The following is a 23,017-nucleotide window of genomic DNA, read 5'->3' as shown; positions in this document are numbered from 1 at the left end:
TTATTAGGTTACAAGTTTTTTACCACATTTTGCTGTTTATCACTACACAATTTCATTTCATCACTGCACGCTAAAATTAGGTATACATTCATTATAGCAAAAACCAATTGAAACAAAAGCGCGGCACTAATGCAACAAGAGCATATAATCATGAACCTAAAATCCCAATCATCCTTTTGGTTAAACCCAATAACAATAGAAAGTTGAGCAAAAGACATGCAAATGAATTTCATATTTTGTGTAATTTCATATTTTTAAATAATGCAACAATATTTCTTCAACGAAACCCACAAAGATGCAAAAAATGCCAAATTGATGTTATGAACTCATGGACTACCAAATTCGTTTTAAATGAAAAGGAAATGCGAATTTAACTGCAGGTTGCAACTTCTTAAAACTGATCCTAAATGAAATACGCAAGACATTAATTGGGTGAAAAGCAAAGTTAAAAAATTGGATTAATGCAAGCTCAAAGATATATATATACAATGATTTCAAACACTGCACAGCTAGGAAAAATGAAAATACACTATTGTAATATTCTATAAATGGTTCTGACAAGTTTAAATGTAAAATCAGTCATGGAATCAATGTTCTACTGGATGAAAATTAATAAAGCCATCATAAAGTGCACACCTGTACACTGCAAATGTTGTCTAAATGAAGTTTGAAGTCATGAAAAAACACAAACAAAAACGATAACCTATGTAAAACTGGTTGTATTATGGTATGCCGTTTCAAGTTGAGCTTTGTATGACTTGTGAAGATAGTAGTCCAAAATGCATCAGCATGGAATAGATGTGCTGAGGTAAAAAGGCATATGCGGTGTAAAATGACATTGAAATCAATGTCACCAAAACAGAATCTGGAAACAAAATAAGGTAAACTGTTAATTTCATTGTAACCCTCCATGTACTAGGATTGCACTAAAGACTTGGCTAAAGTGACATCATAGACGAAGCATCTAAGTATAATTACAATACAGTAGAGTAATATATTTTACATATAAACCACTCACTGAAAAGTTTGCGTTCCCAAGGATCCAACATGTACAATCCTAATGTTATGCAGTATATGAAGTACAGCCAGTCGATATACCCGACTATAGTTGTAGGCTTCTTTCCGTATATTTTCCAGTCAAAGCCCATGACTAAAATCGTATTTGTAACTATCACTAATTAATTTATTAGAATTGGTAAAATTAGCCTTTAACAGAAAACTTTGTTACAAAACTACATTTAGGCTTAACATGCCCGGTATGGTATCAAAATATTATCATTGAAGTAAGAAAAGTAATTATTTAACTTAAAGTTGATAATTTGCTCAAGCCTTGGCTACCAAATTTGTCTGTGTACGTTTTTGATGTATAAATTTTTTATTTCTCTTTTATGGCCTTGTTCGACTTTCCACTATTTACCAGCGCCACCAAGCTGGTAAATGGTAACTTCATTTTTGCAGCTCTCTCTTCTGCTACTACTAATTCTTGCTACGATACTATTCAATTTATTACATAAAGCATATTTTTACAAAGCACAGCCTATGCGAAAAAGGATTTATGGTACGGCTGTCAACTTTGCAAAATTTGTGCCTGTCTATATTTTGAAGTTGTGTGTGGGTATCAGTCTATCAAACTATTGTACAAAGCAAATCTTTTTGTCATGTGTGTTGAATAAACTTTAGCGATAACGCAAATCCTTGTTCGAAAGCAGGCAGCATTATCATCATATTGTCTTTGGTCAAAGCATTAACAATCCTTGCTCCTGCTTCTGTAGTAAATTTGGGCAACACGACACATAACAAAATAAGAAATGCATCTCTCAGAAATGTACAACATCAAGCTCCATAACCCGGGCTCAAGTGGTGTGAAATCACAGCTGAGTTTAAGTCGTACAAAGTTTGTGGTAAAACTTGCACACTATCTGCTTTGATTCTTGTTGTATGGAGAAGTTCTTAATAGCTAATAGCAAATCTGGCATTACAATACACCTTCTTGCTACTGTAGCTAACTGAAAATTCTGTCATATCTGTAGACTGCATTTTACACACTTTGAAATGGATCAATTCTTTAGTTTCTTGTAGCCTATTTACAATTATAAGCCGTGGTGAAAAACGATTATTTGAAACTAATTTCTTGTTAAGCTGACCTAAATGTTATAACATAACCTATACCAGTACCAATCTAAACTTATCTAGGCAAAATTTATCATAGTAATCAAAATGTGAAATCAATTCAACTCTTAATAGCTAAAACCAACTCATTCTCCGAGCCTAACCTCCTACAGTCTATCCTTAACAACAGGCCTATTACAGTAAAACAGCAGATTAGTTGCCTTGTCAACTATAATTTTCTATGTATTTTATCCATGTACAGACGTAGTATGTAAAAAATACAAACGGGAAATTCTTCAGTTTTGCACAATTTTGTTTTACTATCTCACAAGTTTTCTCCAGCTTCCAAGGTATAAAGCGAAAAGTAGAGTAGGCTATAAAATGAACAGACCAAAAGTATGTTAAATTATTTGAGCACTCACTGATTTCCACTAAATAAACATACCAAGTTTGGTTGCTTGAATATCAATTTATATATCAACAGATATATAAATTAACAAAAACGTTTGGAAGTTGAGGCAGTTGTACCTGCGAAAATTACTGCCTGAAGCCGCTTGCGCAACTTCTCATTGCAAATAAGAAGAGGCAGAAAAAAAGACTTTAGACTTTATTCTTTCTTCCCACAAATGAATTACTAGGTCGATCATTAACAGTTAACAAGATAATTGGGTTCATGGTCTATATATAGCCTATATGCAGTTATAGCTGTAGGCTTACTCCTTCCTTTTTTATTGGTAAACATACACTGACAAATAACAAGACGTTGTTTATCAGTACAAAGTCAACAAAGCCTATTACAAATCACCTGCCAGTATCACGCTAACCTGTTAACAAACAGATTAAACAGGTTACTGGGTTAATTAAACGTCAAACGAGGTTAAGAACATAATCGAATTATCCTTCGGTCTGTGTGTGCTTATATAGGGTATTCCAGTTGTTCAATCTTTATCAGCCTGTCTGCTTGCAAGAGTAAACCATTAACTAGTTGAACCAATTTACGGAGTATGCCACATTTACCACGGCAGCGGTACGTACTGACAGTAGTCATATCATATCATCATGCTAACCTATATCATCTTAGCCTATAGCACAATTCTATTATTGCTATCTTGCATGTTTTAAGTACCTGGTCTTTGCCACTTTTTCCTGCTCGTTAATTGTTTGTGAGCATGTGTTTTATTGTGCTATAACCATAAAGGTTAGCATCTTAACTTTCGCTCCGCAGATTTACTGGCGAATAATAAAAAACACAATGCAGCCCTACTGTAGCCTTGAGCTTTGCTGCTTTTTCCTGCTCATTGTATCCAGGCGGTGTTGTTATTTTATCATGTTGTAATGTTTAGCATTTTATCTTATGTTCCTCCGCAGACAATGACGAAATGTAAACAATACAATACCGGGAATACACTTTATAAGTACGTCTTTCAGCCTTTGGCGTCACCCAGTTACGCAACACCATGGTTACTTTAGCGCACAAAACTGTCAATTTTAAACTCGCATAACTTTTGGGTTACAAATGCTGCACAGATGAAATTTTGAGAATACAATTAGAAACAAATTTCTATAAGCATGAAAAATTTCATTACTAATTTTTTATATTTTTACTTAGGCGTTTTTAACATTCGTGCAAAATTATAAATGAAATAGACAACGGTACAAATCTTTTCAAATTATGTCTTCCACATCAAAAAGCTTTTGAATGACTCCAATGAAGTTTCCTTACGAGGTTGTTTGGTAATCCGGGATGTTCTCAGACAAAATTGTTCTGAAATTTCAATATTTTAAGACACAAACAGCAATATTTTATTTCTGGTCCAGCACTTGTGCAAAGTAGGGCTCATTAATTTGTGCGAGCAATCTTTGAAGGCGAAAGCTCTTTCCTGCCGGCATATTTTTAGATGGTTACATCAACCGGGTGTGGCTTCGCAAAAAAATGTTTCAGGATTGTGCTCGTTGGCAAAATTTTTTTTTATGTGACCTGGCCCAGTTGTAAAGGCTGACAATTGTTAAAATTGTTAAGCTGCCATTAGCCTAGTCTACTGCTCAAATAAAAGGAGCTTGCCTTTGCTGATTCTTTCCTAGGCCTTTTAAGCTGTTTTTTTCTCGTGTGATTCTTACGGGTTGAAAATTATTTAATTTATAGCTATAGGCCTATGCGCTACTACTGACGAGAATCTCACTATCATAGTCTAATGAACAAAGTACGTTTAAAGCCACCAATTGTTTCTCTAAAAAATTTTACTAACCATTTAGGCCTATTTGCGGTTTCCTGTTAAGTTGAAACGTTAATTAGCTATTGCTATCGTCAAAAATAAAGGTTTTGAACTTTGAACCATGGAAATGATCTCAAGCTTAAATTTATGACATATTGTAACCTAAGCCTATTGACCTAAATCTATCGTAAATTTAAGCCTAAATAGCTAAAATCAATTTTTTCTCCTGACCTCACATGTGCTCTTTAACAACGGGCTGGATACTTACGATGAAATTATCATTTCGATACGAAATGCTTGCTGTAGCCTGTTTGCTCTTGGCCCACATTGGCGCTTCAAAAAACTGTGAAATCGCATAACATAACCTTTGCTTGTTTGTGTGACGTAATAAAAATCCTTTGATAAAATTAATATCTATCATTCTTTCGATCGATCGAAAGAACAAGAGCTAATTACTAAATTATATAATTAATCCGTCGCAAGGCGACGTTTTGTCAGTTCATGAAATGAAAATTTACGGCGCAGTTAAAACTCGGAAAGACTTGCAAACTTCTGTTTCGCGCAAGGTAGGATATGTCACGGACCACCTCGTTAAAGATAAACTCACATAGTTATTTGGTGAAATAACTGTTAGAAAATAGGTATGATTAAAAATGGCTAAATTAAATCACCATTATTTTTTGGCTGCCACTATTTTACCTGCAAGAAATGTAGCCTACGTTCGATGCTAGTTTTTAGTTTCCTGTTAAATTCAGTGAACTGTTATAGAATATAGAAAACAAGTCCTAGGCCTATAACATAGAAAACTATACCTAACTTAAATCTATACAGCCTTTAAACTAACATAAATTTTACTGTTACGACTAAAGTCAACTTTTTGCATTCCATTCTTCTAACCGACCTAACGTAACCTTACCTAACCGCCTATAGGCTATTTAACAACGTGTTTCTTGATCTGTACTTACAGTGATTCATTTCCCTATTTGTTATCTTGCCTTTGCAACTCAAAAATAGATAAAATTAAATGAAATAATTCTTTATTATATTAGGTGATTTTTTCCAAATATCTGGTAGAATTCTATAGTAATTGCGGTCGTAAAAAGACGAACCTTCACGATACCTTTATACAACATAATTTTTTACTTGCAATGTGAACCTGCTTTTCAGAGAAACAACAACGGTATTACAGTCTTATCACAAAACAACGCAAGATGTAGTATTGTAGCAAAAATTACGTCGGTCTATTTACTAACGGCCGGATGGTAGGCCTACGTACTAGGGATGGGCCGATACGAACCCAAACCCGAATAGATTCGCCGAATATCGCCTTTATGGAAGATTCGGGCGAGCACGAATACCAACAATGGCGAACCCGAATACAATATTACTTATAAATTTACTGACTTTTGTTAAAAATGATGATCTAGTTTCCCGACAAAGCTAAACTAGAGTCAGCAGTACTTATAATGAAGGTCGTTTTCCTAACGAATTTGCTTTTTCAATCATTTTTTAAACACTATTTTTCAAAGAAAGCGATTTGTTTATGAATTACATCATGTTACAAGCAAGACTTGACAAATTTTGGATGAAATTTTATTGTTTGGTTCTAATACGAATAGATTCGGGATTCGTTCGTGTCGACCTTCATGATATTCGGATTCGCACGAACCCGAATAATCTTCCTCGCGGCACATCACTACTACGTACATTATACGCAATAGAATATACGTGCATAACTAGGAATCCCCCAGTCAGGTAGCGTTTTGCTTTTAAGCAGAATAATGGCAAAGTTTCACTGAAAAGAATGTGATCGTAGCGGTACCATGATTTGTTTAGGGAATATATTTCAATAGACTGTACTGATATTATGTCAACTAGGCTTACACATGAGTAAGTTATATAAGCTATTTGTTTGGCACAATTTAACCAAACCAACGCTAGCTCTTTAAACACTAAAATATGTAAATGTAATTGCATTTTACCTCTCAATTTTAATTTCCATTGATAAATAAATGGGAAAGGATGGTATGCGCAAACCGGCAGATTGTTATTAACATTCTCGTGGAGTAGATTTTCGCGGCGTTATGAGATTAAACATGGAAACTCCACTAAATACCTGGCTGTTGGGTAGAAAAACCGAACTTTCAATGTCTAATTCTAATACTTCCGCAATTATTTGAACAAGTTAAAAATGGCAGCATATTGTTGTTTGAGTTGGTAAAATACTTTCAAATTAAGCAGAAATTTTTCGATGGCGTTTGGCCTTTAAAAGTTTTGTTAATTTGACTTCTATGTTACAGCCTCCCTTAGAGAAATAAAGTAATCAAAAGTTTTGCAATGTAGTTTTGTTTACCATAGACAGCGAAAGGGTATGAACAACTTATCTTTCAATATGATTTAATGGATATCATATATTAGACCCAAATGCATTTCTTTTTTCACACATTCGGAATTGTTCATGTTTTTAAATGCGCACTTATATATACCTCACATCTATCGCAGCAGTGAGATTTCATCAATTTGTAAACTGTCGCGATTAGCGGCTCGAAGAAATTTAGCACCTTAAGCACAAAAGTCGATCGAAATGGTAAAGGAATAATTTCTCACAACTTTTGAGAATTAAACTGACGATATATATCTTTGAGCTTGCAACAAACAGGCGAGTGGCGAAAACCACGAACACTGGTCAAAACTAGAAAAATAATGTTGAATTTAGTAAAATCATTGCTAAAAAGTAAGCCACCAATCTTAACAAAAGACGATATTTCTATGTGAGAACCGGTCAGTAAACATATCCACTCTTTCCAGTGGTTAGTGTTTACGGTTTATCGGAACGCTATCAAACTACCAACCTTCTTCATCACGTTTTGATGACAGAAGACACAATAGAGCGGTATTGTGTTTCCTTTGTTAGAGAGTGGTGTAGTTTTAATGTAATTCAATCGCGCCGTTGCCACATTAAGGCGTAGCTTGACAATTGGTGTCCAATGTAACAAACGCTATACATCTAGTAAAACACGCCGACTTAACTAAACATATTGTTTGAAATCTTTTACTACAACCAACCAACCAGGCACTTTGATACTTGGATAACAATAAAAGTTATGGTTATAGCTGTGTAAGTTAGTTGCAATTAGTTGAATATGGTTATTAATAATAACAGTGAAAGGTAACAATATACAGGAACAGGTGGTTCTCTAAAATTGAAAACTTCATGGGCGGCTTTGGGTCAAAGTTGTGTTTTGGTGGCTCGCATGCTGCTGCTACTGTGTCCTGCGCTTTTGCAATTGTACGTAAAAGTTGCTTGTTCACTTTATATGGACATTTTTTTGCCGTCAATTATAAAAATACTTTTTTCAGTGGCAGTTCGTCTTTGAAATCATCGCTATCCTCTGTCTGGCGACCTACGTCGTCCCATTAGCCTCCAGTAAGTATTCTACTGTATACGAATCAATGCATTCATCTAAAATAAAGAAATGGACTATTTTGTTAAGGTACTGTTTTGTTTTTGTTTGTCAGCGATAAAAACCTTTTATGCCTTGGCCGCCTTTGGGGTTGTTCTACTTTTGATTCTTTCCGGTGTAGCTGTGTACAGTATATCAAAGGTATGCGGTTTGATGAGGAAATAAATCTTAATGATTGACGTGTGTCATGTTATAATAATTGTAACTGCATTCTGTAAGTTTCTTGTAACCAAGTAGGGTATAATCTACTTTTTAAACACTCATGCATGGAATTGCGTGGCCTGAAGAGACTGTAAAAAAGTTCGCATTTTCACGATAACTTCGAACGTAACATTCAATTGTTGTTACTTGTTGCAATAGAACAATCCTAGCTGGATGAGGCCATGGCTAGTTGGATATTTCGTTGCATCCTTATGTGAAGTCATAATTGCTTTTATCGCCTTTGCTAATCTGAGTGGACTGCATGGAATTTTTGATTTTTATTCAGCAGCGTGGTCATTAACGGTAAGCTGTGAACTGGTACTAAAAAAAAATTAGAAACAATTTGTGTATTTCAAATGCCCTATAATAAACGACACGGTGTTGTAAATAGATAGAAAATTTGGCCATAGCCGACGAACCATTTAACTCCATTAGGTAACAATGTTTATATTTTAGTCGTTTTTGGCCGCCGATCAGTTATTTATTGGGAATTATGACGGGTCTAGCTGTTCAAACGTCAGAAGACCTGATTTACCTTATAGCAATGATGGTGCTCAATTTGCCGCTGGACTTAGCCGGCAGGGGGCGCACGGATTCCTCGCTTACATAGTTCTCTTCATTATTTTGAAAAATATTTTAAACGTGAGTGTTAAGCATATGACGTAAATTGAAGTATTGAAGAAGTATTTCAACGCATAACTACAAAACATTTTATGAAAAGCAGTTACAAACATCAACTACGTTCACAATGCATTTTATCGGGCGTATATTTTTATTTCAATGCAACATTTCATTTTAATATTTTCAGGTGTGGATGCTAATTGTGTCTTTCACACACTACAGAAACCTACAACTTGGAAAATATCACCAAAAAACCTACGGATCATCGGTAAGTTTAAAACAAGTGCCCCACTTACCACCAGGCTAATGCGTAATACAGGCTATCATTGTGTAAATGTTGGATCTTTGCCCACATTTATAGTTGATTTGGTGCAAGAGCAATTCATAGATTTAGCTCAGTTTTAAAACGTTGTATAATCAAGTTATATCAAAAATGTAACCAAGTGGTTCCCAACCTTTTTAGGCTTGTGGCGCCCTTCAGAAGAGATAAATATTTTGCGGTACCTAGTGGTAGTATATAACAACGCATTGTGCCGCTCTAACGTTCTAACAATGGGGAAATCCCAAATATTTAATTGGCCTGCCTTCTCCAGATTTTTCATTTTCTTTTAAAAAATGAACGCCAACGCAAGCAAGTATCTGTTCATTTTATAAAATGTAAGCCCGAGTGCCGGAATCGCTGCTGATATAAACATAAAATACGAAATCTCGCAGCAACCCTGAATATTGGAAACGGCGCACCAGGGTGCTGCGGCACCTTGTTCGGGAACCACTGATGTAGCCAATACCAAACAGATTTGCTTATTTGAGGTTTATTGCACTCACAGGCTAACGATTTTTATCGTAAGTTTATTGTTTTTATAAAGCCGTGTTCTGATGTTTTTTGCAGGCTAAAAGTCATTACTACGATCCACATCTCAGACCCGGAGCTCCGAGACGTTTTCCAAATTTTATTGCACTAAAAACTATTTCTAAGTAAACGGATAATAACTTCCTAAAGGTTTCTTGTCAATTCAGGAAAAATGGTAGAGAATAAAGCAACATTGCATTCAAAAATGCTTTTTGACCTGTGCAGTGATAGGTGATAGCCTAATCGAAAAGTGCTTTCAGCGGTCGACAAGGGTTGAAGGTCTCGTGCCATTCGTTTGAAAGTGCCCCAAAATGTTTTCAACAATTAACATTCTCCCTGCTGTAGACAGATGTTAATAAAATTAAGAAATGAAATAGAAAAATCACTTTTACTCCATTTTGGACGAATAAGATTGTATGCTCTAATTGTGAGGTTTTTTAAAAATTGTATGATGTGTGTATGGTACTGGAATCTTTTATCTTCGGATTAAGGAAGCCTCAAAGAAATGAAACGATTTAAATTTGGATTTAATCTAAAATTTTTAAAATAGATTTAACATTCGGTGATGCTAATAAATGATGCATTTTGCTGTGTGGTCACGGAAATCAATTGTATAGAATTTGTGCTTCATAAAATATAACGGACAAACTATATAAGCCTACTGTATATTGATAATTCCCATAGAGCAGTGGTTTTCAACCGGAGGTCCGTGAAGAATGTTTTAGCATGTGTGAGAATGAAACTGTGCTGTATAGAAGCGGATACGCATGAACCATCACCTGGTGCAAGGATTCTCGGTTCAGTGATGCACTTCGCCCTCTAGTGGCAAAAAACTAAAAACTTTACGACGAGCCATATCTTTGACCTGCTTCATCACATCCAGTGGATCCTGGATGAAAATTTTAATCATTTAGCCCTCTAGTGGCGGAAGACGAAAATCAGTTTTATATTTTTAAAACGTTTTTTTTGCAGGGGAAGCTTATTAAACTTTTACATTAAAGCGTTTGGCCAAAATTCTTCACCATGTGGACGTGTTACTGGAGAAGTTTATCAGTTCGCCCTCTAAAGATGAAAACTTAACACTAAGAACAAGTTTAAATGACGTAATTTCTTTGCACTGAAAGTGACATTGTTGTTTGACAATGGCCAGATGATCGAGTCTTATTACATTGTTTATGAAAAAACGCTCTCTAATGTGGCGAGAAAGGTCTTATAGAATAAAATTGTTTCCAAGCGGATTTTTTGGGATTTGTGTTTTTCTTGTCATGCAGATCGTTTACTTGGGCTAGATTTTTATTTTAAATCAAGATTTAAATGTTTTTGTGCTGTTTATTTTCTTCGATTTCGATCCATGTGGAGATTGATGCAATCTTTTGTTAGAATTAGGGTTGGAATTTTTACAAGGAAGAAGGTTAAAATTGACGCATAAGCTAATTCTCTTACTGTAGTACAGTAGGCGTACAAAGATTATAGATGGCCTACCGTAGGCCTTCAAAAAGTTTTTAATTGTTTTATAGCCTAATTAGTTTGTTCAGTTTGTGACTTTTGATAAAAAGTGAATTTATTTTTACCTACTCGGAATGTCAGCCTCAAAAAGCAATATATGTAGATAATGTAGGTATTCAAACTTTCATAACTATTTTATTTGATTTTTTAAATAACCAAAATCTGCTTGCTTAACAAAACTTAAATTGCATATTTCCATTTGTCACTCAAGTTGAATTCAAAAATATTTCTGCAATGATTGAATTATATTTAAAGTAAATGTATGCTTACTATTTCCTTACTTCAAGTTTGGCGCTCATTCATATAACTTTGTGCACAGTAAAGCAAAAATTTTTGTAGCGTATGGTGTTTCTTGTTATTAGAGATGGAATAATGCGCAGAAAATTTTTAATTTCATTTTTATTGGCACATCTCATAACATTTTGGGGGGCCGTAAATAAATAAATGTGACGAAATAGACCCGATATTGTGATAGTGGCTGTTTTCTTTAATGTTTTGTCATAATCTAAAAAACAGTTTGTGGAGCTGAAAACTAACTTTGCTTACATTTGAAAACGACAAAGGTGAGCATTCATAGACTTTGTACGGCACTACCTCAATTATCTAAAAATTTACATTTAATCGATATAGTACCTTGCAATGCTGTTGCATCATCCTGCAGTTAGCGCTTGTCAAACACGATTCGTTGTTTGTACTGCAGGTCTTTAAAACAACATCAGCTTCTATATATGGACGGCCTTTCGCAATTGCGCGTGATGTTTTGTGACAGGCTGTGACGTAGAATTTCATCAGACGGAAAGTCCTTACACGTGACGCTTCGGCGCTTCAGCCAATCAACGCGTGACACGCTAGCAGGTCGCCTAAAGGCCACATCAGCAGGTAGCAACTGCGCTATCATTATTGTAGATGTAAACCGAGCAAAAGATGTGAATATATTTTCTAGAAAAAGTGATCGTGGCGCGAAAGGCGCATTAGTAGCAATACGTTTTATACACTTCAGTCAATCTATTGAGTTTAGTTAGTTTGGAAAGAGGGTTCTGTCTTGTCAATCGAACTAAATTGTACATAACTTTCATTGCAAAATGCCCCCGACCGCAAATCCCCATATGATTGTCATCACCCCTGGTACGAAGTTGGTCACTGTTCCAAACTCACCAAAAGTGGAAATGGATTACACCAACGAGGGAACATCATTACCGAAATATGCGATTGGTTTGTTTAATTCAAACGGCTCTGGACCAAGGAAACGAAAACGTTTAACGCATTTGACACCTGAAGAAAAGATTATGAGAAGGTAAAAAGTTGTTTGTAAATTGTAGCCTAGTTTTCGTTTTCACTAAGCATACTGGGGGTCCAGTATACAAGTGTCAACCAAATGACTTCAAAATTTGAGTAGCTATGGGGTCTAGCATACAAAGATATCCATGTAGTTGTCCACTTGTATACTAGACGCCAAATTCATACATAGCAAAATTTAGAGAAAATTAAAGTATATTAACCCCTATAATGTGTGTCATAATTTTTATAGGAAATTGAAGAACAGGGTCGCAGCACAAACTGCCCGTGATCGAAAGAAAATGAGAATGGAAAGTTTGGAAGAAACTGTGCATAAAGCCCAGCAACAGGTTGGTACAGTGATGCTTTATTGCCTTTTGATATTTAATACTTGAGCTAAACTCAGCTTGTTTGTTGGTTTTCATTTGGCGTTTCTTTTTTCAGGCAAAAGACCTCCTTGATGTCAATATGCAATTGTTGGAAAGAGCGGAAGCCTTGGAACGTGAAAATGCGGAACTTCGAAGTAGACTTGGCCTGGAAGAAACTAAAGCCGTATCAACTGTATCTGGAAATCGCCAAACTGTGGAAAGAATTAAGGTTGAATTCGACGATGCCATTGCTGATTCACACAATCATTTTTGTCAATTGCCAGATTCTATACTTTCTCCTGACGAATCATCTGGTAAGGAAATAATTTCCTAAGATTAATTGTCAACAACCATTCAAGTTTTTTTTTTTGTATTCAAGTCATTTGTTTGGTTGCAGATGAGAGTGATTCAAGATTGAATCAAGAGTTGTATTCTTCGCAATGTGATAGCGAAGCTAGTCCACTTTGCCTAACAACCATGGAGTGTGTATCCCCTGAGCCTGCCGTGTTTGGGGAGCACGGAATGGAAAGACTTATTCCTCTGCAGCAGGAAGCTGTCAAACCTTCGTTGATCCACTCCAAAGTTGCCCTGGCAATGTTGCTAGCCCCACAGTCACAGAACGATCGCACAACGATGATGACATCTTTGGACTGCTCGAACAGATCGGTGCCACTGTCAATGCAGGAAACTTCATGGGAGAGGCAGCAGACAGAAGTATGTTAACATGCAGAACTAAGGACAGTGTTTGTGTGTTTATTTCCAGAAGTTGCAATTATCTCTTTTACAGGCACTGGACTTGACTCTACAAACAAGTCTAGCATGAATGGAGTCACTCAAGAACAACTGGATTCTATAAAAGAATTGATTAATATTGATCACTTATACTCAAAGCCAAGTGAAAGCAAGGACAAACAATCCACATCAATTTCAGAGAGTTCCACCAAAAGGCCATCATTTAAAGTTCAGTTGAGCCGTTCAACGCGCTTGACAAAATTGATCAAGCAGCCATCTTCATCCATAGTCAAAGTTGACACCAGTGAAGAAAAACCAATCGCCCTTTTTGAAGAGACTGCACAAGCAAGAACAACAGACTTACTTGAAAAGAAAGACAGCAGTCCAACTAAAGCATCTAGCGGTGCAAAACACCCCATGTTGTGCAATATCAAGCAAGAAATGGATACATCAGCGCCACAGCCAACTTTACTTGCATTCGATAATTTGGATGCAGAGCTAGACAATATATTGTTCGATTGTGAGAGCAATGACAGCTTGGAGACATCTTCACTTGTGTCTCCGATCTGTGATAACATGGACACATCTTCCATTTCCAACCCAGATCATGTTTCTGATGCATGTGGTAGTCCATTGTCATTGGAAACACCTTCACCCATGTCCGATTTATTGGACCCATTTTCAAACACAAACACTCTTGAGTACGATTTTTTTAATGATTCTGTATCGGTGGAATTATTCCCCCAGCTCGCTGTTATTTAAGTTAGCAATAATTTTTTTTTAAGCTATTGGGTGTAAGTTTGCCGCAACATTGCTGGGTATTATGTGCAATTTATCTGTAGTATGTAAAGTTGGCTTGATGGTGGTTTTTGTGGTCTGCTGAATTCTTTTTTTGTACAGTTGGTTGATCTTGTTTTCGTGCACTGTCTCTCCAATAAAGAGAAAAAGCAGATCCTGATGCTGAATTGCTGTCATGGGTTTCAATATTGCTAATACACATCTAAAGCTAGCTTTTATTCCTGCTAGGCTTTTGCGCTAGCAACAAATGCAATCTTTTTTAGAACTTCACTGCGGGTACTTGATTAGAACCATGTATATTTAACCAATTCATTTGTGCAGTGACAGCTGACACAATTACTGAAAACAGTTAAGAATGTCACAAATAGCATTACGAAAACTTAACACAACAAAAAGCAGTTTACAAAATAGCAATGGTATTTGCAAATGTCAACCAAAGAAGTCATGCTAATACTAACACATGAAATACTGCAAGGTGATCTATAATGTGACCATAGACTTTGACGAAGAACAGCTCTATGCAATGGCAGTATGATAACATGAAAAAATTATAAAGCAATGTTGAAGCCATAAGACAATTTATTACGAATAGTCTTTTCAACCATGATCAAGCCTTATCAACAAAAAGGTGAAAATACGTACACCAAACTTTGCCCTTTCTGACGGCTCACAAAAGATGGAAAAAACATGATCAATAAAAGGTTATCGACAAACATGGCAGCAAAGCAAGAAATTTTCAGTGAAAAAAAAATGATTTTCCATTTTACAAGTACTTTGTGCAAGAATCGCAAGCACTGACAATTAACATCTCGGATTAATTTGCAATCTCATAAAATAGCATAGAAATCATAAAAACAAGTATAACTGAGTCAATGGAGAAACTGGATAAAAATTTCCTTCAAAAAAACAAGTAATTTACGATAACACAGAATTGGAACAGAAAAGGCAGACATCAACTAAATGTTTCACTAGTTTATACACAGCGTATATTGTCATGGTCTCCAAATATGTCTTACATATACTGCTATAATGCCATGAAAAGCTCAGAGCACCAAACTAAAGATTGTGAGCCAGTTTGCAGCTGTGCATGTGGAAGTTACTGCCAAGCTTTTAAAATTAAACCAAGGCAACAGGGTGGTGTATTTGCTGTTTAGGACCGTTGATGGGGCAATGATCAAGCGAAATAACGAGGCATGAAATGCTACGATATTGAAAGAAATATGATACCTCACTTGGGAATCAACGATGCTGGAATTATTTATACGGTATTCATCTGGAAAATTATAAAAAATACATGGTGACAGAAATTTGCACGGTTTTATAAAATTACAACAAATTAAAGCATTGATGAAGCGCTGACGAGGAACGATATTGGATTAAAAAAAAGCTTAAATGGCGACATAAGACAACAAATTACATGAACTTATTAGAGTTATTCGGACTTCAGCTTTGCTCTGGAAAACTTCTTATGCAACTTGGATCCACGTTTCACAAAATTCTGCAAAATCATCAAAAAAGTATTGATATAGTATATGGCATTGCAACAAAGAACAAATTTATTTACAGCATATGTTATACCTTTAAAATACAAAATTCAATACGTTTGGCTACAGGCAAGCTAACATTGTGACGTGAATGTCTCTGTTATTACCACACCCAGCAAGATTGAATAGTTAGAGTAAAGGTAGTATAGAGCTTCATTATTTCTTACAATCAGATCAGATGGTGTCACTTTTTTCAGGATTTTATCTGTCGTTATGTTTTTTGCCTCTGCCACTTGCGTTGAAAGTTGCTGGAGCCATTTGGATTTGAAAGTCTTATCGTCGAGTAGATGTAGTAAACATGTTTTCTCTTCCAATTCATTCGCTGAAAATAATACGCCGTTACATTTCATACGATTTAACTTATCAAACTTGTCACTAAATTTATTTCAGATAAAAAAGTCCCATGATCATGTTTGAATAAATTCAACACAAATTCACGCAAAAAATAGCACAATATGAAAACAGCTAGCTAAAAGTACACAGACTTACCATTGCTCTGGACATAATTGTTTCCATCAGGTTGATATCTGACGGCAAAAATGTTCTGCAGCTCACCGCAGTCGTTCATGTCTAGTATGCTGACGATACTTGAGAGTTTAAGCAACTGGATGTGCTGTCAGATGAATAAAAACCTTATCCAAATATCTTTTCAACACAAATTTTCAAGGTAATTTCTAATATTTTCCGAAATGTTGGTCATAACTTCATGGTAATCGTCGGTTTATACTGAAAATTCAGGGAGATTTTTGCAAGGTCACATAATACATTGGCCATTGAATGATAGTTGTACTATTTTCATGTAAAGTTGTAATATGTACATGGTAGTGCCAACGATAGTGAAAATGGAAAACAGGATGCTAAGAAATTATTGATTATTGTTTATTTTTTTATTAAGTAATTAAGAGTAAGTACTTTTAGAAGAGAATTCCCGTGCGTTCTGTTCCTCCATTTTGCAACTTCCATGACATCATTAAGAAGGTAAAGAGCGAGCCGTTCTCCGCTTCGATAAAAACCATCCGTGAGAGTCGCAACGTCAACGTGTGCGATAAAAAGCCTGTTTGAAGACACCACTTCCACTGGGCACCCAGTAACCTAGAAATGATCACTCTCATTTGCTCAGTTCATATACCCAAATCATTCAATTTTATACCACATTTATGATATTTGGTTATGTTTAAAATGGTGAACAGATAGGAGTAACACTGCAAAACTAACGCTTTATTTTCTATATGAATTCCTATCTAAGGCACGCTAAGTGAGTGAAACCAACCTCATAAACGATGTCAAAAATTTTCATTTTTCCTTCCGTTTTCCTCTTGTCTTCATTAATATGGGATAAAACTCTCGACAACACTTCCTTTGCTTCTTCCAGTTTCTCATAATCTTCCAAATCCTTTGGAGTTCGTTTACGTAGATCTAAATAAAACATCAGCATCATCTATTTGACCCCAGTGTATTTGGTTGGACAAGTTTGAATAAGTTTACAAAATACTAGTATATAAAATACAAGGTGTTAAGATAAATGTATACACCAAATTAAGAACAAGGAAACCTGTTTCATAAAATTTTGTGTCGGAAGACCGGAGTTCGCCACTAACAGATACTCAGTTAAACGAGATAATCAAACTCAATTGATATTCAACTAAATTCAATGGGGACCAACGTTATTAACAGGTTAAACAATCCAGCATTATTAGCTATAAGGTAACAACAGTCTATTAACTAACCACCAATAAGCAGAGATATACTCGGAAGTCGTTGTACTGGTCTTATTAGCAAAGCAGACAAAGGTTGTTTTAGACTCTGTGGTTCATGGAAACATTTTGTGAAGAACTCCTGCAGTTCAGGATTGCTCTTCTGTTGCTTCTGCAGAATTTCACTCCCCATATCGAAGTAATTGACGTAGGGAGGATAGACCTAGATAAAGAACGGCATAGTCATAGCAAGCTATCATAATGTAGTCATGAGAAAGACAGCTCAAGCAAACCTACCTTTATCATTTTTTCTTCATATTTTATAAAAAGATCTGCAACACAACAATTCTCTGACCAGTTGTCAATGATCTCACTTAGGTCCTTGTGTATGAATGAATGCAGCTCGGCTATTTGCGATATTCCACCAAAGACGCTTCGAATGTCTTCTGCTGCAAGTAGAGGGTGTCCTTCAACCACAAATTTCTCCAACGGTTCTTTGTACACCTGAATGTTTTACGTTGCACATTAAACATAGGACTTGTTATAACAGCGGTCATATTTCAGTCTTACTGATAGTTTTTACAAAACTGTTTTGTATGAATTGGGCAAAAGAGATGCGTTCTTTGCTATATCAATTGCATTAAACGCCGACATGTATTCACCGTTATAATAGTCTTCAAGTTTCTCAAATAACTTGTCTCTGTCTGAAGCAACTCCATGGCGGTCCTGTGACGTTTCGAGGGAATGTAATTTTCACTTTGGTTGCTGTTTGTGCTGAAATACAAACAAAGCGTTTAATGTTTGAGCAGATTAATGAAAAAGGAGTCTGTAACATCCTAGCTAGTGGTAACAAATTGACGTATGGAAATGACCAGATTAGTTGACTGACCATAAAGATTAGTAGACTGACCATAAAGCAACTACATAAAATATGGAAGTACAAGTGATTGGCAATACATAGACTGCTGTGTTAACCACCTGCAAGCGTAATGTTTTAATTAGCTTTTTTCGAAATCAACTATTTACATGACGCCTGTACTACTTGTGTTAGCTTAAGTACAGAACGTGAAATTTGTAAACTATCCTAAACAACATTTGTAGTAGTTTGCTGCTAAATTATGATCGTGATTATCAACCACCTTCCGACATCGGACAAGTTATCAAGTAAACGAGAGGTTGGCTCAGAAGGCCATGCAATGTTTTCAGAAGATATTGATTTCCGCACCCTTGTGCTGTGTTGGGGTTGCAATAATGGACTTCTCTCATTTTCTAATGTCTAAGGATAATAAAAAATTACATTTATATGAATGAAAAAGGCTTTGGTAAAGGTGAATGCTATTTTCTCACTAATTCAAAAACGAATTCCTCACTGAACCTTTATTTTGATATAAAGTATTAGGCTGTATTGTACCTCATATTGTACGCAGCCAAAGCATCTGCGAATAGCATTCCAACAATTTCCCATCCGGCTAATTGTGTTTCGATTTCAACAATAACGAGTAAGCTATACCATTTTGCACACCTTAGGCTACTTAATTTCAGTGCTTGGAGAGCTGTAATATTCAGAATCAATGCAACTTGCTAGAAACAATTGTAACCTGCCATTAAACACTTCCCTAAGTTGACAACTTCCTTTTTGATAAGCGTGAGCAACATATGTTATATATATATATAGACTAATAGGAAACACTTTCACTTCACCAGTAATTACTAATGCTCGACTTTCTGTACCATAAACCACTACATATCTACTTTTAAAAATTATAAACTTTACACACAACTTTTCACCTAAACACAGGAACTTTGTAACAGATATTAAAAAAAAACTTGTGGCATAACTAGTTGTAAACAATGATCTTTGTGAGCTTGGATATGCACTTATGACATACGCACACAAACAAGCCGACTACTTCCTGCTTGATTGTGAAATAAATTATTTCAACAATTGGTTACACAACCACCACCGAAAACAGAAAATTTGAAAAAATAGCTGATGTTGTGGAAATGGTTTAAAGTAACACTTCATTGCCAATCATGTGATGTCTTGGGCCACCCAGAAAGTGGTTTCTAGTTTTCAAAGTTCCCCGTAATGATGTAAACACACTGACACATGATACACATTTGGATTTCAGATACCGGTCAATAGTGACTGAGCATTTGCCTGTTTCGCTGAGAGATGGAAGCAAAAAATTTAATATGAAGTTTTATTACATCAACTGTTGCTATTAATAACAAAAATTTGCTAGTACAGTATATCTATATTCTAGCACTAACAAATATGTCACAAATGATCATCAAAGGTATCGAAAGATTAATTGGAATTTGAAACAATAAAGCTGATTTACTTAGAGGGATAATGAAATCACTTTGAATTACAAGATGTTGGGATAATTGGTTACCATACAACTATTTTGCTGGGAGCAATTTACTACTTTTGAATTTTCTGAAATTTTGAGTTAAACGAAGTTGAGCAAAATCACTTTCACTATAAAAAAATCATGGTCAGAGGAGAGGATTTTGGGAAAAGCTGAAACAAAAAATAAATATCGCTTTTAAACAATGTCAAGTAATGTAAAGCACAAAGTAAAATATTGACTAACTCAACGAAAGTCTTGACTGCACTAAATTAACCATATACTCAAGGCTTGATCTGGGCTTATGACAACCTGAATAGAACCTTAAGGCTTACTTATAAACAATCTCAGCACTATACGACAACTATGCTTGCAACTGTATATACTTCATAAATATTACACAGCAGGCTTGGTCACATGAACGAAACACATGATAAATGAACGAGGGAAGTAAAGAAAGGAAGTTAGTTTGTTATCATGGCCCACAAATTTCAAGCAACATACTGCAGCACTGTCACTGACTTCTTTTAATAACTGTTAGAGTAACAAAACTGCCCACTTACTGAAGTCATCAAATGCTTTCAAAGCAGAATTAAGTCATATAAGGGAAAAGCTAATGCTCGGAAGTGTATCTAATTAGGATAAACTGACTGTTAATCAAAATTCATAACCACCATCATGACCTTGCAATTCTACAAGAAATCTTGGTTAACTGAAGACATTACCTATGCACATTGAATGTTGCTGCATTATTGAACAAACAACTGCTTTTCCAAACAATTCTACATTAATTTGTTGTGGAGTCATTTCAGTCGATTCCTCAGGGTCATTTGAGTTCTAATAACTTTGACTTTAACATTTCTCATTAGGAAAACATTGTAAAATAAATTATTCCATCTTTAAAATACCAAAAATACTCTTGCCAATTTTCAAAACTCAATATTTCATGCAAAAAATTAGTAAATGACAAATATAAAAATGCTCAACATAAAAATTATATGGGTTTCAATATGTATAAATTTAAGAACATTACAATTCTGACGTGGTCACTGTACTTGTAATACTTCAGCAAATACTTCCACACAATAGTTACATCAATTCAAGAACTAAATGTTACAACTACAACCAAAACAGGTATTTTTCTCAGCAAGACCAAAAGTTTATTGAATAAATATGTGATTGTGAATTGGACCCCAGAACCATGTAAGATGTGACACTCTGATCCTCACTCGTCATAAAAGTTGAAATTAAGCTCAGCAGTATATATTATATATATATATACAGTCAGAACTCTTTAATCCGAACCCCGAACAACTAGAAACCCCGCTGTCGAACTCTGACACACTAGTTTCGCAACAGATATGCCAAATCAGTGGTTCTCAAACTGTGGTACGCGTACCACTAGTGGTACGCGAGAGCTTTTTAAGTGGTACCGCGTACCGCTGAACATGATTTTCGATGTGCTGTGAGTAATGTGTTGCCCCGGATAGACAAGCTTGTGCAGAAGAAACAGTTGCTTCTATCAAATTAAATTGTGTTTTCTTGCTATTCATTGGTGTTATGGTATAGTAATAACGGTAATAACTAATAAATACCGGTACATTTGAGTAAAATAAGTCATTCAGGAGCCAGGTGGTACGCAGTGTAGCAAAAAAAAATGAACGAGTGGTACGCGATCGCAAAAAGTTTGAGAAACACTGTGCTAAATCAATAGCAAAAATATTTTGAAGTGGCGAAGTGTGGAGCAAAAAAGAATGGTTGTGAATGCAAGTTTTCGTGCGTTTGTCGTAGATGACAAAAATAATAGACAATTATCTATGCACAATGAAAGCAGCAGCCTCACTCCTAGGACATTTCTAATAGGTTGGAGACCTACAGTCACAGTTCAGCAGTAAAGTCTGACATCCACTTCGGAAAATTTCGCCCTAGTATTGTTTCAATTATCTGAATACCTCGCTACACCAACATTTTGTGACAAAACAAAGTGGTCTGGATTAACGAGTTCTGACTGTATATATATATATATATATATATGCTAAAACAATAAGTGTATAGCATAAGAATATTTTTCATGTAGAAAAGAAAACAGAAAAGCAGTACTGTGGTACCTTTCTTGCCGCGAGACTCGGAGGTCTTGGACACCTTCTTCATGGACGTTGTTCTTATTTTTTCCACTTGAACTTGAATTATGGTCAATTGCAGCTAGCACAGTTGCAATAAAACTTAGAACAATGCTGAATTTGTAGAAACGTGAGTAGTAAGTGATTGGGCCAGGAAGGATAATTCGAACCACTGTGCACACCACTGCAACATAATTCAATTCGATTATAAGATTGGGATACTTTGCCTAGATAATATATGCATTAAATGTTGTTATCGATAATATTCACTACTGTGAAGCGTAGAGTGCCGTTCTTTTCAAGTAAGTCAAGAAAAAACGTAGAACAGGATAATATATACATACACAATTCATTATTGTTTAACTTTTACAGTTTGCATTGTTTATGCAAAATGTATATCCTACATATACAGGCAAAATCAAGTGAAGCAGCTTAAAAAATATAGAAAAGCAGTTAAAAAAGAACCAGGCAAAAAGAATTTCCATAAACAGGCCTAGCCTACTAAGACAAATCAATGAAAAAACTTACAAGCAGCCATAACAAATTTGGGAAGAAATTTGATAAGATATTGCCCATTCCACTGAGTGTAAGATGATATGGTATTTGGGTAGTAAGACTCAACAGCTATTAACACAACTGCACTCAGCAAGCTACTTCGAGCTAAAACAAAGCAAATTATGTTGGAGGATATCCCAAGCAGCCTTACAAGCAACATAACAAATGGTAAGACAATAATAGAGGACGATAGGCTAATTTATTATTAACCTTGCCTACTCACCCAAAAGGTTTAACATTGAATGAAGATATGACAATAAACTGCCGAAGAACCACATCTCAGATGATGGTATGAAGTTGCCAGCTGAGCATAGATGCAGAAATAAGCTGACACCCGCCAGAACAGCAACAGATTTTTGTGCTTGGGTTGTAGCCATAATTAAGACACCACACACGTTTGCTGATAAAATCAAGCTACAGCCTATGGTTTATCGTATTCAAATCTAGGCCTAACAAACATAACAAATTATTATAACATTTTAGTTTTTGATTTTTACACCAGTATCGTATTGCTCGAATTCAGAACTGTCCAGCAGGCAGCCATTGCAGGTGGACGACAGCCTGGTCGTACACCTGGTCTGGTCATACACCTGGTCTGGTCATATTCCATTAG

At 35.6% G+C, this 23,017-nt stretch overlaps 3 protein-coding genes across 4 annotated transcripts; 2 read left to right on the top strand and 1 right to left on the bottom strand.

Moving 5' to 3' along the window:
- Positions 1–7,328: 7,328 nt before the first annotated feature.
- LOC143444881 (uncharacterized) lies at positions 7,329–9,945 on the top strand. Its single transcript, XM_076943676.1, has 7 exons — positions 7,329–7,611; positions 7,683–7,749; positions 7,842–7,927; positions 8,147–8,290; positions 8,444–8,629; positions 8,796–8,876; positions 9,498–9,945. Exons 1-7 carry the CDS (start codon positions 7,537–7,539, stop codon positions 9,585–9,587), a joined length of 729 nt encoding a protein of 242 aa, XP_076799791.1. The 5' UTR covers positions 7,329–7,536; the 3' UTR covers positions 9,588–9,945.
- Positions 9,946–11,839: 1,894 nt separating this feature from the next.
- On the top strand, positions 11,840–14,297 carry LOC143444880 (uncharacterized). The gene is made up of 6 exons (XM_076943675.1): positions 11,840–12,258; positions 12,493–12,589; positions 12,684–12,921; positions 13,005–13,110; positions 13,152–13,321; positions 13,395–14,297. Exons 1-6 carry the CDS (start codon positions 12,047–12,049, stop codon positions 14,099–14,101), a joined length of 1,530 nt encoding a protein of 509 aa, XP_076799790.1. The 5' UTR covers positions 11,840–12,046; the 3' UTR covers positions 14,102–14,297.
- Positions 14,298–14,698: 401 nt separating this feature from the next.
- On the bottom strand, positions 14,699–22,848 carry LOC143444879 (protein ECT2-like). 2 transcript variants are annotated; one of them, XM_076943672.1, is made up of 11 exons: positions 22,628–22,848; positions 22,378–22,509; positions 21,838–22,033; positions 18,038–18,149; positions 17,673–17,879; positions 17,409–17,598; positions 16,952–17,097; positions 16,594–16,773; positions 16,171–16,294; positions 15,849–16,003; positions 14,699–15,635 (listed from the first exon to the last, which is right to left on the bottom strand). In XM_076943672.1, the coding sequence occupies exons 1-11, from the start codon at positions 22,779–22,781 to the stop codon at positions 15,570–15,572; spliced, it is 1,662 nt and encodes a 553-aa protein (XP_076799787.1). In that variant the 5' UTR covers positions 22,782–22,848; the 3' UTR covers positions 14,699–15,569. The 2 variants fall into 2 exon arrangements, with proteins under 2 accessions (XP_076799787.1, XP_076799789.1); XM_076943674.1 differs by lacking the exons at positions 21,838–22,033; positions 22,378–22,509; positions 22,628–22,848 and adding exons at positions 18,515–18,651; positions 18,787–20,173.
- Between the last annotated feature and the right edge of the window lie 169 nt (positions 22,849–23,017).

Source organism: Clavelina lepadiformis, chromosome 2, assembly GCF_947623445.1.
Source record: "Clavelina lepadiformis chromosome 2, kaClaLepa1.1, whole genome shotgun sequence".
In the NCBI taxonomy this organism is placed as follows: domain Eukaryota; kingdom Metazoa; phylum Chordata; class Ascidiacea; order Aplousobranchia; family Clavelinidae; genus Clavelina; species Clavelina lepadiformis.
Note: the sequence above shows the minus strand (reverse complement) of the source record. Positions and strands in the feature narration are given on the sequence as shown.